Genomic DNA, 19335 nt, shown 5'->3' with positions numbered 1-19335 from the left:
TCTGAACATAGACTAGAAATCCACTGTGTGACCCTCCACCGGCAAGAGTATATGGCAGGGTGAGGTGATGGGAGTGTATACTGCACTTAAAGTCTGGTTTCCTTCTTTGTTATCTTTGGATTTAGATTCCTGAGCAAGACGTGCACTCTGTCCAATTTACTTCACTTTGGCTTGAATTTTTACTAAGCAATAGGATTTTTATCTAGGTAATTGGGCCGTTCTGGATCATCTGTCCTCTTTTTCATGGCCTTTGAAGTCATGAAGTGTCCCAAGAAGTGTCAGTGAGGACTCCCCGGGGGTTCAGGTCGTGTCCCTTTTAGGGTGGGTGTGCTCTTCACCTTTAACTATGAGTGGAGTGTTTTCATTTATACAATAAATGTTCATTCAGTTCTTACTCTGAACCCCATGCTACTGAGTAGGACGTATTTCTTGCCCCTCAAGGAGCACACAGATGTGTGAATGGACGATGCAGTGTCTATGGGGAAGACAATTCGAAGGACAAGACCAGCGTGCTGTGAACATTCCGGATCTAGTCCTGGACCTGTTGCAGAGCTGGGATTGGTCAGGGTAAGCCTCCTGGAGTGGAGCCATGTGGAGAATAAGAGAAGGAGAAAGGAATAGAAATGAAGAGAACAGAAGGTACTTCAAGGGGGAAGCAGCAGCTACAAAGATCCAACGTCTAGACAGACAATAGAGAATTCCAGAAATATTCAGACCCCAACCAATCTTACTTAACAAGCACCCTTACTTCTCACTAGCTCCAATTCTAATTCTCGCTAAACAACTCTCGTAACTGACAGTAACCTTGTGGGTTTTGCCTTTATCAGCCTCCCCCATTTTGTAGTCCAGCGGAACAAATTCAGGGGCTTCTTGAGTCTGTGTCTCCCAGACTACAGTCCTAACAACTCCCAAATAAACACCTTTTTATTTCAGTTCGGGTCTCAGTTTCTAAAAATTTTGGTTAAAGCTCTTGTTTCATAGTCCGGTGAATTCTTCTGTTGCAGGAGTCTGCAATACAAGAACTTATTTTCCTCCTCAACTCTTGAAACTTAGATAATTTGTTTTCTTTCTTTTCTTGATTGCTGTTATTATGGAAAATGGTAGGGGAGAATTTTTCTTTTCGACTCACACTTGAAGAGAACATGTCCCACACCATCCCTCCATCTCCATCATGTCTCGTAAAATCTCTCTATCTTCACACTAAATGTGCTAAGAATCTCATCTGTCTCTTTGGGACAAATGCCCACCTCCAAAAAGAGCCTTTTGTTTTTCGCGCTAACTATGGACATTAAGGCAATTATCTCACCCAAAGGTTTTTGAGATAATGGGCGATTTCCTGTTTTGTTGACACTTGCTGTTGATACTGTACTCTCCCATCGCCTTAACTGCAATATGTGGTTATCATGGAGCTTCTGCAGAGTGGTCTTATGCTCATGAAGCAATAGCCAATGATAATAACAATCACAAAAGAAGAGGAATTGCCATCGTTTAATTAGGCAAAGGACACATAAGTAACTATCCTGGGCACTGTGTCAGAAATTCAGACTTGCGGATTAGGACCAGGTTGGCAAACATTCTGTGAGCCTTGGGGGCAGACGAGGAAATGGAAGAGCTAGGTTGCCCTGATAATTATTAGTGGAGGGACTGTTAATCCTTGCCCAGGTTACATCTCCTTCTGTGGGACTTAGCTCATAATATTGTTATTTGTTTACTGCTGACCCGAGAGCCTTCATGACAAGTACCGTGTGATTTTCATTCTTGTACCCTTGGTACCCAGTACAGCACGTCTAGCCCTCAACCAGTGCTTCCTGGATGAAAAAATACTTCTGTGTCTACATTCACAGACTGGGAGTGGGTCCATGTGTTTTCAGTGTTCCTTTAGCCGTGTCTAACACAGATGCTAGCTGAGGTGTCCTTCTCTTTAAAAAATTTAGATGAGATTTGTCTTTAAAACCTTCCCAAGATTTCTGTGAACCCCATGAGAGAGCTTCCTTTCTCATGGTTTCCTCTGGCTACACATTGTGCTTCCACTGAGCTAGTTCAATTCATGAACGAGCTCATCATCCCACACAGTCTTTTGCAGTATCTTGACTCAAATGTGGAACTGAGTCCCTTGAGTTTCACCAAAACCTCACCCACATTGGGCCTTTCATCTTTAGAACTTTACAGAAGTTTTAAGAGATGTGGGTGAGGGACAGTCTGCAGAGCAACAGCATAAGCTTGATAGTACTGAATATCAGACACTCCAGCTTTTACCATGCTCCATATTCCTTGGCCATCCTTGTTTATCTTCGCTTCTCTTCTCTGTCCACTCCCACCTCTGAGTTTCTAATAACTTAAAAATTAAACATGTCCCATCTGTATTCCTGAAATGACACATTCTCACCTTTCTCCTTCAGGTCCAGTTTCTTAGGAAGGGCCCCTGAGAAGGCTTCCATGCACTAAGAGAGAGGAGTCAAAAGGAAAGCCAAGTCAGATGCCAGGGAGCATCCCTGGGAAGGGTTCTGGCATGGCCACCTCCCATGGCCAAGCCCTTGGAGTTGGAAACCACAAGAGAAGCCCCACCAAAGTTTTGAGATCTGAGCAAATGGGGCTTTGCGGGGAGGAAGCAAGATCCCTGAGCTCCCCATCATGGCTCAAGTGTGGAGGCAGCATGGCATGGGTGTCTGCATGTGGACCAAGGCCCCTTCGCTTCAAGGGTTCCTATGAGCAAGACATGGAGTGGAGAGCAGAAGGATGGTCTCATGCCAGCCAGGGCAGCATGAAGTAGCAAAGCCTCCAGAAAGCCCTGCTAAGTCTTCTGAGGCCACAGAGGAATAAAGGAGAAAATGGAGCATTTCCAGTGTTGCAAGAGGAATGCCAAAGGATCAGTGGATCAACTCAGGAGGTCAGTCCATGGGTTGATGGTTGAGGCCCAGACAGGATGAGGTGCATTTCAGCAGGTGCTGACAGCAACAGATGACAAAGACCAGAGTCCCTTTCCCAAAATTGTTGACACCGAACGCCACTGAAGGAAGGGGGGTGGGTTAACTGCTGAATTGACTAAGATTAAGTCTCCGCCTTTTGGAGGAACCGGGGTCTCAAAACAGAAGTTAAGTTCAGTTCTAGGTGGAAGTTTACTGTTGACACCCACATACATCTCTCCTAACACCTTTGGGTAGGATCAGCCCTATCTGGTGCCGGTAAATGTTTTAGAATCGTTTGTTCTTTGTTAGTAGGTGTTATTACTTCCTCAGAATGGATCAGCATATTTATTTAGAAGTATTTTCTCCGCTACTTTATTATATTGAGTTCATCTCAAGTGAGCTCGTTTGGATTGTTGATCTTGTTCATTGTTGTAGAATTATATTTCTTTCTTGGGACTAAGGAGTGTTGGATTGCAGGCTCATTTTGAATGGGAGATTTCCTATTAGCTTGTTTATAAAGATTTGTTTCTCTCTCTCTCTCTCTGCTCCTCCATCCCTATATAGGAATTTTGAGGTTGCCTCTGTATTGGAGGCTGTTGGTACCCTACCCAGAAGCCTTTGCCCACTGCTGCACCCCTCCTTTACCTGCTGTGAGTGTTGGTTGTTCTTTTTTTTTGTTTTTTTTTTTTTGCAGTATGCGGGCCTCTCACTGTTGTGGCCTCTCCCGTTGCGGAGCACAGGCTCCGGACGCGCAGGCTCAGCGGCCATGGCTCACGGGCCCAGCCGCTCCGCGGCATGTGGGATCCTCCTGGACTGGGGCACGAACCCGTGGCCCCTGCGTCGGCAGGCGGACCCTCAACCACTGCGCCACCAGGGAAGCCCTGGTTGTTCTTTACCCCAGAGAACTACTCCTGGCTTAATTAGGAAGATGCCTCACCAACATGAGAATACAAAAGGCCATACTCTATGCCTCAAAATGGGCTTACTTCTGTGAAACAATTCATGCTCCAGAGCCCCTGTGAAATCAAGCCAATGCAGCCAACTTGTAATGGTTAATTTTATGTGTCAACTTGGCTAAGCCACAGACATTTGGTTAAACATTATTCTGGGTGTGTCCGTGAGGCTTTCTGGATGAGATTAAATTTGAATAGAAATATAACTGATTTCTTTATATTGATTTTGTATCCTGCTGAACTCATTTATTAGCTGTAAGAGTGTTCCTTATGGATTCCTTAGAATTTTCCACATAGAAGATCGTATTGTCTGCAGAGAGATGTAGTTTTACTTGTTCCTTTCCAATCTGAATCTGGATGCATTTTATTTCTTTTTCTTGCCTTTTTAATTTTTTCCTGACCAGAACCTCCACTATGATAGAAATGGCGAGAGCAGACATCCTTGTCTTGTCCCTGATCTTAAGGGGAAAGCATTCAGTCTTTCACCATCAAGTATGATGTGGTGAACATTCTTGAACAAGTCTTTTAAGGACTGAGGTCTTCATTTCTATTGAGTAAATACCTCGGACTAGAATTCCTGGATCACAGGGTACGTATACGTTCAACTTTACAAAGAATTGTCAAGCTATTTTCCAAAGTGGCTTTTAGGCTCAGAGGCCATGGCTCACGGGCCCAGCTGCTCCGCGGCATGTGGGATCTTCCCGGACCGGGGCACGAACCCGTGTCCCCTGCATCGGCAGGCAGACTGTCAACCACTGCACCACCAGGGAAGCCCTGTATCCAACCATCTTTTAAATTTTTCTTGTTACATGTTATGTATCATCTCAGTGAGTTTTGGAAAACAGGAAGGCCCCCAAACTGTGGCTTCTTGTTGCACCTTAATTGGAAGTCTTCTCAGTGATAGACTCAACACATCGGCAACCCTCAAGAAGTTCCCAAGGGGGGACTTCCCTCGTGGCGCAATGGTTAAGAATCCGCTTGCCAATGCAGGGGACACGTGTTCGAGCCCTGGTCCAGAAAGATCCAACATGCCGCGGAGCAACTGAGCCCATGTGCCACAACTATTGAGTCTGAGCTCTAGAGCCCATGAGCCACAACTACTGAAGCCCACGTGCCTAGAGCCCATGCCCCACAACAAGAGAAGCCACCGCAATGAGAAGCCCACGCAACGCAGCAAAGAGTAGCCCCTGCTCGCCTCAACTAGAGGAAGCCTGCACGCAGCAATAAAGACCCAACACAGCCAAAAACAAATAAATAAACTTTTTAAAAAAAAGAGAAGTTTCCAAAGGACAGTTCTTTTGTTTTCAACTTAAATCCATTCCCTCATAAGCTCACTCTTGGTCGACTGTACAAACCCTCTCAAACTCCTCCTTAGTCATTCCCCCAAGAGAAGCCCAGCTAGACCACAAAACCTGCTGCTCGAACCACCATTCACTTTATTTGCATGTGATGTTTTTGTAGCGATGTCATTACAATTAGGAGGAATCCCTCTAACCAAGGCAACCATGGAGAGGTGGTTGTACAGTCCAGTCTTGGTGCAGATCTTTCTCCTGCCTGGCAGGTCTCCAGTTATAGGCTTTGCTTATCTCCTGTGTGATCAAAAGAATGCAAACATTCTGCAGGCTCCCACATGCTATCTTGTAACCATCTCATACCACAAACTCTGCTTCCCATCCCAGGACTGACAGCATCTTCTTCAAAGCACCACGCATCTTCATAGGCAGGTATATCAGGATGAGCAATCACCTGCTCACCTCACTTGCGAGCCCTGCTTTTTAGCTTCTCTCTCTGCGGTTCATTAGTCAGTTTTCCTTAATCACAAGGTCTCCCTCATTTTATTTTTCTAAAATGGAGGATGTTGATTGTTTGGGCAGAATATGAAAATAATGCGTGTTTGTTTAAAGAAATAAAGAAGCCCTGAAATTATAAAGCATAATTCTTCCCTCTATAAAAATGGCTAACATCAATAATATCTCAATAAACCTGGAAACATTTAAAATGACTAATAGTTTGGGGTTGAAGTTTGAGGTTTATCCTTCCAGGTTTTTAAAATGCACTTAAGGGAATTCCCTGGCGGTCCAGTAGTTAGTGGTTAGGACTCGAAGCTATCACTGCCGGGGCCCAGGTTCGATCCCGCAAGCCATGCAGCCAAAAACAAAAAAAAAAAATAGAAGCACTTAATATACATAATGAACATTTCTGCATGGTAGTAAGTTTATAGCTGGACATGATTCTTTATAATGGCATATTCCATAATATGGATATACATTAATTAATTTTTATTATTAAATGTTTTAACCATACAGAAGAGTACTAAGAATAATGTAATAAACATCCATGTGCCATTTAATCATCAGAAAAAAAGTTCAGTCATGTATACATATTTTCTCCAGTTTGTCATTTGTCTTCTGATTTTTCTTTTGGTGATGTTTCGTCATGCATATTTTTGTATTCACATAGATGAATTTATTACTCATTTCTTTTATGGCTTCTGAATTTTGAGAATGTTCTTGCCTGTGCCAAAATTCTGAAGAAATTCTCCCATGTTTCCATTTAGAACTTTGATTGCTCTAACTTTTACATTTAAATATTTTATCTATTTGTAATTTAACCATGTATGGTGTGAGGTATGAATCAAGCTTCATTTTTTTCCCAGATGATGGTCCATTTTGGTCTACTCCTTAAATAAACAATTCATTGTGTCCCTCCTTTGATTTAAGATGCTATCTTTATTTTTTTAATTGAAGTATAGTTGATATTGTTAGTTTCAGGTGTACAGCAAAGTGATTCAGTTATATATATATAAACATTCTTTTTTAGAAGACGTGGTATATATGTATTATATATATATGTAATGTGATATTACTCAGCCACAAAAAAGAATGAAATCTTGTCATTTGTGACAACATGGATGAACCTAGAAGGCATTATGCTAAGTGAAATAAGTCAGACATAGAAGGACAAATACTGTATGTTATCACTTATATGTGGAATCTAAAAAACAAAATAAATGAACAAACGTTAAAAAAAAAACAGAAACAGTCATAGATACAGAGAGCAAACAGGTGGGTATCAGAAGGGAGGGGGTGGCGGATGAGTAACGTAGGTGAGGGAGTTTAAGAGGTACATCTTTCTAGTTACAAAATAAATAAGTAACAGGTATGAAATGTACAGGGTGGGAAATATATCCAATAATTATGTAATATCTTTGGTGACATTTTTTCTTTTTCTTTTATTTCATATCTATATGAGATGATGGATGTTCACTAAACTTACGTGATGATCATTTCATGATGTATGTAAGTCAAATCATTATGCTGTACACCTTAAACTTATACAGTGCTATATGCCAATTATACGTCAATAAAACTGGAAGAGGAAAAAAAATAAAATTATAAAGAAAGTACAGAGAGTTCCTATATATTCCATTTCCCCTATCACTAATATCTTACCTTAGCATGGTGCATCTGTTATACTTGATGAACCAATATTGATGCATTATTATCAACTAATGTCCACATTTTATTCAGATGACCTTAGTTTTTAGCTAATGTCCTTTTCTGTTCCACAAATAACTACATTTAATTGTCATGTCTCCTCAGACTCCTCCTGGGACAGTTTCTCAGACTTCCCTTGTTTTTGCTGATGTTCATAGTTTTGAGAGGTACTGGTCAGATACTTTGTAGAATGTCCCTCTTTTCCAGTTTTTATAGCTCTAGTTTATCCGCTTACAGCAAGGAGCTAGCATCTCCAGCACGATGGCGTGTAGCAGTGATGATAGCGGGCATTCTTGTCGTCTTTTGCTTTTAGCCAAAATACCTCAGGAGTGCCCTGTTAAGCATTTTGAACTGAGATAAATATATTTGATCATGATAATAAAATATTATATTCCTATACTTCTGTCGTATTCCTATCCTGGTTATAGTCAATATTATTTTTCTTAGTGTCTATCTTTGAATTGTTTTTCTTTCAATTGATTAGTTTATTTTTTGTTTTTATTTTGAGCTGTTTTGGGTTGAGCTTCTCATTGTTGTGGCTTCTCTTGTTGCAGAGCGCAGGCTTCAGTAGTTGTGGCACGTGGGCTCAGTATTTGTGGCTTGCGGGCTCTTGAGTACAGGCTCAGTAGTTGTGGCGCATGGGCTGAGTTACTCCGCGGCATGTGGGATCTTCCCGGACCAGGGCTCGAACCCGTGTCCCCTTCATTGGCCGGCGGATTCTTAACCACTGCGCCACCAGGAAAGCCCTATCTTTGAATTGTTAAATACGATTATGTTTGTATTTGTGTGTGCCTGTGTGTGTGTTTGGGGCAGGGTGTCAGTAATTTTCCAGGAGGCAAGCTGTTTTCACAACCCAATGACTCTCTTCTACTGCCTCAGAGAGAGATTGCCTCCTGCAAATCTGAAATTTAACATATCTGCCTCGTCTGCTCTTCTGAACCGAACTGGGACTCGGAGGGCTTCTGACTGAAGCCTTTCTCCTGGAGGTGTGCCCCTCCCTTTGGGAAGTGGATTCTTTCAGTGCTTTGTGAGGTCTGTCACTGCTGCACCCTCTCCCCACCCTTCTCTTCACCTTTCCCCACAATTTGCGCCTGACGTCGGCTGCTTTTAGCAGACCTTTCATATATTTTGGAGTCTGAAAAGTATCTCTCTCTCCAAGTTTGATTGAAAATGGAGTTCGTGGGTTTTTTCATTCTTTCTTCTTGCTGTTATTTTACAGTTTCCCAGAGAAGATGAAAATGCAGACTTCTGCAGCTCTGTTCATACCAGAAGTCTTAATGAAGTCATTTTTGACCCAAGGACCACAATTTCTGGAACTAGGAGGCAATTCAATCAACCTTTGAGCTCTGTCACACAAAGTTTTATTAGAAACATAATGGGGATTTTGGAGAGAGGGCTGGTGAACTTTGTGTAGTGAAATAGAAACTTGAATTGCCAGCATAGAGTACTTAATTAAGAGATAAGGAAATTCACTCATTCACAAAAAAATAATTGAACAACTGCTTGCGCTAGGCATTTTACTAAGCAGTGAGGTGACGATTATTGTTGGTAGGGTTTGTCTAATTCATTATTAGAATATTGTTTCCCCTGAACTCAGTTGCTTGGGGATAATAAAACCAACCTTATCTACTTTAAGAAGAGGCTGAAATGAGTTGCAATATGTGAAAACAGTTGGTGGAGTTCTGGTATACTGAAAGGGGAATTTGGAGCCATTATAAGCTTTTAAGGAGTGAAGTATTTTATTTTTATTTTTATTGAAATTAGTTGGTTTACAGTGTTGTCCTGGTTTCTGGTGTACAGCAAAGTGATTCAGTTATACATATATGTATCTATTCTTGTTCTGATTCTTTTCCATTATAGGTTATTACAAGGTATTGAACATAGTTCCCTGTGCTACAGAGTAGGTCCTTGTTGGTTATCTATTTTATATATAGTAGTGTGTATATTTTGATCCCAAGCTCCTAATTTATCCCTTCCACCCTTCCTCTTTGGTAAACGTAAGTTTGTCTTCTATGTCTGTGAGTCTATTTCTGTTTTAAAAATACGTTCACTTGTATCATGTTTTTTAGATTCCACGTGTAAGTGATATCATATGATATTTGTCTTTCTCTGTCTGACCTACTTCACTTAATAAGATAATCTCTAGGTCCATCCTTGTTGCTGCCGATGGCATTCTTTCTTTTTTTTTTTTTTTTTGGTGGCTGATTAATATTCCATTGTACATATGTACCACATCTTTTTTATCCATTCCTCTGTTGATGGACACTTAGGTTGCTTCCATATCTTGGCTATTGTAAATAGTGCTGCTGTGAACATTGGGCTGCATGTGTCTTTTTGAGTTAGAGTTTTCTCCAGATATATGCTCAGGAGTGGGATTGCTGGATCATATGGTAACTCTATTGTTAGTTTTTCAAAGAACCTCCATACTATTTTCCATAGTGGCTGCACCAATTTACATTCCCACCAACAGTGTAGGAGGGTTCCCTTTTCTCCACGACCTCCCTAGCATTTTTTTTTTTGATTTGTTGTTGTTGTTGCTGTTGGCTGGGCCACGTGGCTTGTGGGATCTTAGTTCCTTGACCAGGGATTGAACCCAGGCCCTTGGCAGTGAAAGCATGGAGTCCTAACCACTGGACCTCCAGGGAATTCCCTCCAGCATTTATTATTTGTAGACTTTTTGATGATGGCCATTCAGGAGTAAAGTATTGTGATCACAGAAATGGGTGGAGCTTGTGTCTGGTTCCTTTGAGCCCAGGAAGCCACTGACTGGTACAGAACACAGGACGTCAGGTGGCCACAACACGGCCAAGGGTAGAGTTGGCCTATGACTATAATAGAAACAGAGTGTAGGGACAATGCCTCAGGGCTTGAGGCAGGCAAATTATGGCAGCAAAGGTGAGACTGACTAATGGAATTGCATGAACCAAGAGTCAAATGGGGGCCGGAAGGCAATGAATGGACAGCCCTGATGCAAACTCAGTGCTTCCTCATTTTCCCACAGTGGAAACGGGGTCAATTTCCATTTATATTAGGTGCTGATCCAGAAGTCCCCATTTTAGACCTGAGTTCCTGGAAACAGACTCTGACACCCTGAGATTAGCATACAGGAGATTTAATGGGGAGTCCTCTTGGGAACAACACCTGTAAGGGCATGAAGGAAGCAGGAGTGGGCAGTAGGAAAAGTTGGTCCACAATGTAGCTGCAGCAGAGGCCCCAGCTAATCTTATGGGGAGCTCTGCAGTTGTAATGGCCTATCAGCGTTGTCCCAAATTAAAGCAAGGGGGCAAGTGTTTCTTTCTCCTCAGTATCCAGGCGCTGGATATGAGCTGGCCCAGGAAGGACAGTCCTGAAAGGAGACCAGCTGAGAGCCCCAGATGTCCAGCCTCCTGGTAGATGGTGCAGTGAGCGGCCCTCCGTCCTGCATGGGGTGTGTGGACGGCATCCCACAGCACCCACTAACAGTCTCCTCCAGCCCAATGCAGGATGGCCACTGGCTCAGGAGCTCAAAACTGCTGCCTCTTAGGTCTATAATTTTTCTTTTGTCTCATCTTTTCCTACTTTGCTCCTCTCCCCCACCTGCAACGTTCACTTTAACTACAAAAACCTTCTCACCACTACCTGACCACACAGTGTGCTCTTGACACCACACCTGCCTTTTCATGTGTGGTTTCATCAGCGTAGAATGTCCTTCCTCCCTTCCATTCATCCAAATCATGCTCTTCTTATAAAGCCGACTTCAAAAGCTACTTGTATTATAAAATTTGAAATTGAATCGATCTGGGGTCCTGAAGCATTTTGTTTGTGACTTTGTTATCCTATCTGTCCTGCTTGCACTATAGTCGATCTTGTGCTTGTGTTTTCCCTTCTCAGATTATAAATTCCATACATACAGAGCTCACTCCTTTATCCTATATTCTATCCATTACCTAGTATCCGGTTTGGCACAAGACAGACTCTCAACAAATAGGAATTAATTGCATCAAATGTCCCAAAGTGTTATGAGAGTTTCTTGGGAAGAACCTACCTAAAGATCTGAAGACCTTTTGCCATCACCCTGTATTCTTCCTTCTCATGGGAAGCAGGTAACACATCTATTTAATAGAATTTGAGTACCAACTACGGGACAGATCCTGACAGGGCTATTTCTTATTATTCTTTTTGTTGTTGTTGTCGTTGAGGTAAAATTCACATACTATAAAACTAATCATTTAAAAATGTTCAATTCAGTAGCATTTAGTACATTCACAGTGCTGTGCAGCCATCACCTCTATCTAGTTCCAAAACATTTACATCACCTCCAAAGCAAACCTGCTTCTTTTGTTCTTAAAGAAATTACACCTAGCCTGTGTTCCCCAGAAGCGAGGCATATTGCAACAAGAAAAGGATGGGTCTAATGTCTGAAAACTTATTGTTAAACCCACCTTAAAAAGGGCTTCTGTTGTGAGTGGCACACGTAGGGCAGCTTGCTTGTTCTTTGTGCGGAATCGACATCAAGAGATTTTGGAAGCATAATTTTTTGGTACTTGGACAGCTGGTGATCATTGGTCCTGATGCCCTCCAAAAAAAACCTTTGTGTAGAAATCAAGCTGGCTTGCTTTCTATGTTTCTGTTACTGAAGGGGAAGAAGGAACTTTCTTTTCAGTGTTCTGAGAGGATTATGTTTGGGTATCACCAGAGGTTTTAAATTCCCATCCTGAGGGGACACCCCCCAACTTTGGAACAAGGGAGGCCGTGAGTGACTGGGGGTGATAAGTGACCCTACCCTCAAGTGGAGGAGTGGTAGCTGTGTGGTCTGCACCGCAGCCTTGCTTAGCATTGTATGCGATGGACAAGGAAGGGACAGTAAAACCCCTTTGACCAGTCTTTGTCTTTTGGTGTCCTTACTGGGGTTTTGGGTTTTTTTTTTTTGTTTTGGCCATGCTGTGTGCCATGTGGGATCTTAGTTCCCCAACCAGGGATCGAACCCGTGCCCCCTGCAGTGGAAGCTCAGAGTCTTAACCACTGGACTGCCAGGGAACTCCCTCGGTGTCCTTAAATTTCTGTCTCCTTGTGATTAAATGAATGAAATTACAAGCTCCCTCAGGAAAGGGGAGGCAGTCACTGGCTGGGAAGTTCAAAACCACACTTTATCTATGACTAAGGAACATAGATGCTTTCAGTAATCGTCTTATTTCTTTTTTTCAATCACTCTGAACTATATTCTGCTTTACAGATGCAAGGAAACTGAGGCTAAGAGAGGAAAGTAATGTGGTCAGACCCACAAGGAAACACAGAGGTAGGATTTGCAGACCCTGCCATATGGTACGGAGGTTTTCTAAGGAAACACTGCCTAGGAACCCGGCCCACCCCCACTCCTTATCCATTCTAACCTCCAAGCGTTGTTGTGACTACACGTAGCGACTCCTTTCCCCATCCCAAGTGGTGATCTTAACAGTGAACCCTTTAATTCTTCCTCTCGGGGACATCCATCTCGTCTATGACATGTAGCAAAGATGATTAATCGAGACAATTGGAATATTAGTGGCTCAGATTCTCATCCCCATCAGGAGACCAAACACACACATACCAAGGAGAAACCATACACAGGTTTATTTTATTGTATTTTATTGTATTTCTACAAAGGCAACATCAACTTACCCTGTTAAAATCACTTCTGAAAATAAATTTTCTGGAAATGCATTCTTTATAAATGTAAAGCATGCAATAATGTGTAAATTTACAGAAACATTTTAAACTGGTTAACTCAGGTAATAGTCTGTAAAATAGGTTTTGTTTCTGGAGATAGTACAGGTATCCCTAGACTTTCTTAAAGTCTTTACTTAATTCTGATTAAGGCTGTACGAACAGAGATTTATCTTAATGGTGTAAAATGATTAATTACATAATTAAAATGACCTGTCAGAACTTTTGAGTCATCCAAAAGTTAAAAAGCAGGGCCAATATTTTAGAAGAGAGGATGACACCTTGGAAAGTCATTTTTATGCCACATCAGCGATAACTTTTAGTGGACTATTCTTGCCTCACTTGATGGCAGGCACTTCAAAATGATTAAGGAAAAACTGTCATACTTGATTAGTCCTCATCATTTTTGGTTTTGAAGGAAATGTTTGTAAATGAGTAAAAGACCCCAAATAAATGTGTCTGGGCCTATGTATTATTTTTTTAATTTGAATATTCATCTGTTATAATTAAAACAAAACATGTCCACAAGCATATGAAGCTGTGTTTGGAGTTCCACAAGTATGTTTAGATTTGTTAATGCCTTGTATTTCATGTTTGGAAATCAGACCATGCTAATGCCTTTTTCTCCTTATGATTGTAATCAGCATTGAAAGCTTGGCTTCCATTAACAAATAATCTTTTACAATAAAAGAATCAAGATCTAAGTTCATTACTTCACTATTGGTTTCTGCAGACACCTGGCTACATGGAGTATACCATGCTTCAGATATATTCTTAGGAAAACACTGAGACAGCATGCCGAAGTTTTCTATATTGTTTCACAAAAAGCTAGAAGTTAATTAAAGGGCTCATTTTCACAGCAAGAAGTAGAGATTTACTCCCCCAGTCAATTCTCTACGGTCCCCTCTAGAGAATCCCATGAGTTCAGGTTAGAAGGGACTGGTCTTCCCTTTCCAAAATCATCCAATTCCTCATTGAAACACTGCTCAGAATCCTCCTTGGGTTTACTCATCCCTGCAGGAAAGCCTGGTGCGAGGAAGGGCACCTTGGTCCGGGTGAACTCTGGTCACACTGAACTTGTACTTGGCAGGAAGAAAAGCTGACTGCAGGGTGAGAAGCCCTACTTTTTGCAGTGGATATAATTCTTCCCGGTACTTGTTCAGGAAACTCTTACTACAATACAATTTTAAATAAGCTCTTAATTTGAGAAGCTTATTAACTCTGCTTTTTGCATTTTCATCTTTTACAGAGCATCGTGGAGATCGTGGTCCACCGTGGACTGTGTGTAAGATGAGCTGGGGGTGTCGGGGTAAATCGGGAGGAACCTACAGTACTGGCAGAGCACCAAAGTGCCCTGGCAGGTTTTGAAGAGCTGTACGATGTACTTGCGAAATTTCTGCCCCAGGAAAAAGTAGATGACCGGATTAAGGCAGCAGTGAACAAAAGCCAGGGTCTCTGTGGCCTGAATGGCATAGTCCAGGTGCCTCTCAAAGGTGCAGTCTTGAAGGACCTCCAGCTTCACCAGGGTGTCCAGGAAGAGCACCACGTTGTAAGGGGTCCAGAACCCCAGAAAGAGGACCACCACGGCAAAGATCATCTTCACTGCCTTGTTCTTCTTCTCATTTTTGCAGTGCTGCAAGGTCCTAATGATCATGGAGTAGCAGAACAGCATGATCCCCAAGGGGATCACCAGCCCTAGAACGTTGATCTCCAGGGAGCTCAGAACCTTCCACCTCGTGGAGTTGAAAGAATACTTGGTTTTGCAGTAGGTGTGGTTGTGCTCAGTATAACACGTGCTGAACACAAGGCCTGGGAGGGAGGCGAGCACAGCCACTGCCCACGTGGCCACGCTGGTGATGACCCCGTAAGTCAAGGTCCTCGCTCTCAGGGAGAAGACCGCGTGCACAATGGCCAGGTACCTGTCGATGCTCATGAGTGTGATGAAGAAGATGCCGCTGTAGAAGCCCACCAGGTACATCCAGGAAACTAGCTTGCAGAGGCCGAGCCCGAACACCCACTGGTCTGCGGCATAGTAGCCCCAGAAAGGGAGCGAGAGCACAAAGAGCAGGTCCGAGATGGCAAGGTTGAGCAGGTACACGTCGGTCATGGACTTGAGCCGCTTGTACTTGAACAGGACCAGAACCACCACAGAATTTCCAAGCAGACCAAACAGAAAGACCAAGGAGTAGAGGGGGGGCAGGAAAAGCTCCCCAAATGCCTTGATACCTTCCTTGGTGCAAGGTTTGGGGGCGTTTTCATGAAGATAATAATTGTTATAGATGCTTTCATCCAGGGTGGTGTCTGCTATACCCGTGGGGTTCATTTTCAGATTTACAGGCTTCTCACGGCAGGTCTGAGCCCAACCAGAAGAACCTAATGAGTGGAAGGGCCAACAAGATTTCTATCAGAACAAAAGCAAATCAGAACGGTGCTGCGTACAGAGCACAACTGCTTCGTATTTTGCCCAGATCACCATACACTCTTCCCAACCTTCCCACATTGAAGGGCTCAGGTCCTTGAACTGAAGGGCAGTGCAGCCGAAGTGAAATAATCCTGCCCTTTGGAGGCAGATTCCAAATTACAGCTCTGCCACTTTTTCTACCCCTCTGCTGGGAGCTCTGGTTCTCCTGTTTGTAAGCGGGGGTAGTAAAACCTCTTTATCAACAAGAGGTTTTTCTTTTCTTTTTTTGAAGATTTTTTTTTCAATACAGGGACCATTTTTAAAGTCTTTATTGAATTTTGTTACAATATTGCTTCTGTTTTATGTTTTTTGGCCGTGAGGCATGTGGGATATTAGCTCCCCGACCAGAGATCGAACCTGCATCCCCTGCACCAGAAGGCGAAGTCTTAACCACTGGACTGCCAGGGAAGTCCCAATGATGAGGTGTTTTTCAAAAATATATTTCTGAAAGTTAGTCTGGCATTACTGAAATCACTCGCAAGAATGACGAGACTATAAAGGAGAAACTAACACACCATTGTAAAGCAATTATACCCCAATAAAGATGTTAAAAAAAAAAAAAAGAATGACAAGACTAGCTGACGTGCCCAACAGAACTTTATCCAGGGCCTTTCTGACATGAAAGCCAAAAACAAAAAATTTAAAAAAGATTTTAAAATCTATGCATGTTTCCCCTTCAGACTGTAACACCAAAAATTCAGTGATGACTTAGGTAAATCATCAGGCTAGAAGGGAACCAGGTTGGCCTCTTGCCTTTATATAAAAATTCTGGGGGCTTCCCTGGTGGCACAGTGGTTAAGAATCCGCCTGCCAATAAAGGGGGCACGGGTACGAGCCCTGGTCCAGGAAGATCCCACATGCCGCGGAGCAACTAAGCCCGTGTGCCACAACTATTTAGCCTGCGCTCTAGAGCCCAAGAGCCACAACTACTGACCCCACGCGCCACCGCTACTGAAGCCCGCGCGCCTACAGCCCGTGCTCCGCAACAAGAGAGGCCACCGCAATGAGAAGCCCGCGCACCGCAATGAAGAGCAGCGCCCGCTGGCTGCAACTAGAGGAAGCCCGTGGGCAGCAACGAAGACCCAACGCAGCCAAAAATAAATTAATTAATAAATAAATCTATTTTTAAAAAAAAATTCTGGGACTTCCCTGGTGGTCCAGTGGTTAAGAATCCACCTTCCAATGCAGGGAATGGGGGTTCGATCCCTGGTCAGGGAACTGAGATCCCATATGCCGCTGGGCAACTGAGCCTGTGCGCCACAACTAGATTGCCCACATGCCACAACGAAGCTGGGGCTTCCCTGGTGGCGCAGTGGTTGAGAGTCCACCTGCCGATACAGGGGACATGGGTTCGTGCCCCAGTCCGGGAAGATCCCACGTGCCGCAGAGTGGCTGGGCCCTTGCACCATGGCCGCTGAGCCTGCGCGTCCAGAGCCTGTGCTCCCCAACGGGAGAGGCCACAGCAGTGAGAGGCCCGCGTACCGCAAAAAAAAAAAAAAAAAAAAATTCTAATTCCTCCTGTGTGCTTCGTACTTCATAGGATTTCAGAGCATGTTCACTCATATCGTACATTCAATCCCAGTCCTGTGCTCCTGTTCCCACACCCCCTCCAACAAAAACCTGGTATTCTAAGCCAAATAAGCATACTGAGCCATGGTGTAGATGACTCGTGAAACACTCAGAGAAGTTAAACGCCTCCTGAAGGCCACACAACCATGTAGAGAACTTGTTCCTCGGGCCCCAAGTCCCAGTGCTGTGCTGGTGAACCAGGTCTGCGACGGCAAAGAGGTGCGGGGGAGTGGGGGGGCTCTGATTTATGGCTCTTGCTGGTTTCCGTGGTGTAAATACTCCCACCATGGCCAAGTTCAAGCCACCAACCGCCTCAAAAATTCCTGAAGATTTAACAGTCAGCTCCTGAGAGCTGGTGGGGGTGGGCCCTAGCATGCCACACCCAAGCCCCATGTTTCCTCTGGAGCACCTTCTTAGTTGGAATACACCTAGCCTCCCAGGCTGGGTGGCGGGCCACTCCTGGGCCGACCTGACACTAATGCAGCAAATGTGTTTTCCAGGCCCTGTAGAAGGTTGCAGTATTCAGTTGGGTAAATTGAGGGAAATTTTTGGCCTTTTCATCGAAACCACATGTAAAAAATCAATCTTGGGCTTCCCTGGTGGCGCAGTGGTTGAGAGTCCGCCTGCCGATGCAAGGGACGCGCGTTCGTGCCCTGGTCCGGGAGGATCCCACATGCCGCGGAGTGGCTGGGCCCGTGAGCCATGGCCGCTGAGCCTGCGTGTCCGGAGACTGTGCCCCACAACGGGAGAGGCCACAACAGTGAGAGGCCCGCGTACCGCAAAAAAAAAAAAAAAAAAATCAATCTTATACACTGAATCCTATCAGAGTGGGAATTAGCAGGACGGATCTAGAAAAGGCACATCATAGCCAGAAATCTCTACCTCGCCAACCACCCTCATTTCTTATCTAATTGGCAGATGAAGAGGTTAAAACCTTCTTAAAGTTATTCACACGTCCACATGTGAATCGGAGCAATGCAGGAGGCTTTCCAACTCAAGGCCACCTCCTCTTGCATCCTTCTTAGTGGCACCCTGATATTCCTTATCAAAACCCTTTCACATTGTTCGATAATTCACATCTATTCCCCATCTCCCACCCTGACCTCCACACACCCAAACACCCAAGCTACGTGTTTCTCAAGAGAGAGGTTTTGGTTTATTCCTGCAAACAGATGCTGAAGACCTGGGGCATCTCAGGGTCTCAAAAAAAAAAAAAAAAACTGTGTTAAATGATTATCAATTCTAGTTAAATGAATAACAATTCTAGCCTTCCTCCATAATTTTACCAGTGAAAATGAAAGGAATAAGAGAGACTGAGGTGTTAGGAAATTATCAGGAGAAGAAACGAAAGTCAACACAGCTGGTGAATGTCTGGAATTATTCTGCAGGCCTTATTTGGCAGGTGTTTCTTGACCTGGGAGTCGATAGAAGCCAGAAGCAGAAAAGTGTATATGTTGAATGAAAATTAGCTGTGTGTTCTGAGCCTGTGACTTAGGCCACATGTGTGCAGGAGGAGAGCCCTGTATGTATGTGAGAGCCAGTCCGATGAGGGCTGGGAGGGTAGGTTGTGTGTGAGCTGCAGGACAGGTGCCAACAGAACGACCAGCAGGATGACCAGGATGCCTGAGTGATAGGGTTAGCTGTGTGGCTGGGCAGCTTTCAGCGCTTCCAAAGTCCACACACCTGTGGACAAAGCAATGCAGGGCCTGAGGCCCTGGGAACGCGTCCCCTCACCCGCACACCCCTACCCCCCCGCCACGCCGGCCCCTTACCTTGTGTTTCTGAAAGTGGCTCCAAGGCAGGTCTGCGAGGCAGTGCCTGGCTTGCTCAAGAAGCACGGCACTAAGAACGGCAGGAGCCTTTGAAGGGCTCGTGGCTTCCTGTGAGCACCAGCTCTGTTCCTCATCCATCTATGCTGAGTTCAAGTGGGGTTTTTTGATAGAAGTAAGATGCAGAAAATGAGTGACTCTTAGCTTGGGTTCAGGTTAAACTCTTAGTCACTCATTTCCCCAAACTGAAAGCTGGGAAGATTTGCTCTCTGCAAGATGAGGTAAGTTAAGTTTTTCAAGAGAGAAACTTTTAAATGTTTTAAAATTTATTTGTTGGATTTTTAAATTTTTTCATTTTAGCTGGCTATGTGCTGTAGAAGTGATCTTTATACTCTGGATCAGTGGGCTGTTTGTTATTTCCCCATCATGGATGTACAGTGGCCAGCAATCAAGATATTCAGTGTTCTCTAAACAGTGAGATCTGAGGAGGTTGGAGTG

The 19335-nt window shown here is 43.8% G+C and overlaps 1 protein-coding gene and 1 non-coding gene across 3 annotated transcripts; one reads left to right on the top strand and one right to left on the bottom strand.

Moving 5' to 3' along the window:
* Positions 1-11780: 11780 nt before the first annotated feature.
* On the top strand, positions 11781-11914 carry LOC112398789 (U11 spliceosomal RNA). Its single transcript, XR_003003062.1, has one exon. It is a non-coding gene; the product is annotated as a U11 spliceosomal RNA (small nuclear RNA).
* Positions 11915-12760: 846 nt separating this feature from the next.
* Positions 12761-18861, bottom strand: CCR4 (C-C motif chemokine receptor 4). 2 transcript variants are annotated; one of them, XM_024743517.1, is made up of 2 exons: positions 18841-18861; positions 12761-15411 (listed from the first exon to the last, which is right to left on the bottom strand). In XM_024743517.1, exon 2 carries the CDS (start codon positions 15359-15361, stop codon positions 14282-14284), a length of 1080 nt encoding a protein of 359 aa, XP_024599285.1. In that variant the 5' UTR covers positions 15362-15411; positions 18841-18861; the 3' UTR covers positions 12761-14281. The 2 variants fall into 2 exon arrangements, with proteins under 2 accessions (XP_024599285.1, XP_024599286.1); XM_024743518.1 differs by lacking the exon at positions 18841-18861 and adding an exon at positions 17147-17270.
* Between the last annotated feature and the right edge of the window lie 474 nt (positions 18862-19335).

Source organism: Neophocaena asiaeorientalis, unplaced genomic scaffold (assembly GCF_003031525.2).
Source record: "Neophocaena asiaeorientalis asiaeorientalis breed wild unplaced genomic scaffold, Neophocaena_asiaeorientalis_V1.1 scaffold332, whole genome shotgun sequence".
Lineage (NCBI taxonomy): Eukaryota > Metazoa > Chordata > Mammalia > Artiodactyla > Phocoenidae > Neophocaena > Neophocaena asiaeorientalis.
Note: the sequence above shows the minus strand (reverse complement) of the source record. Positions and strands in the feature narration are given on the sequence as shown.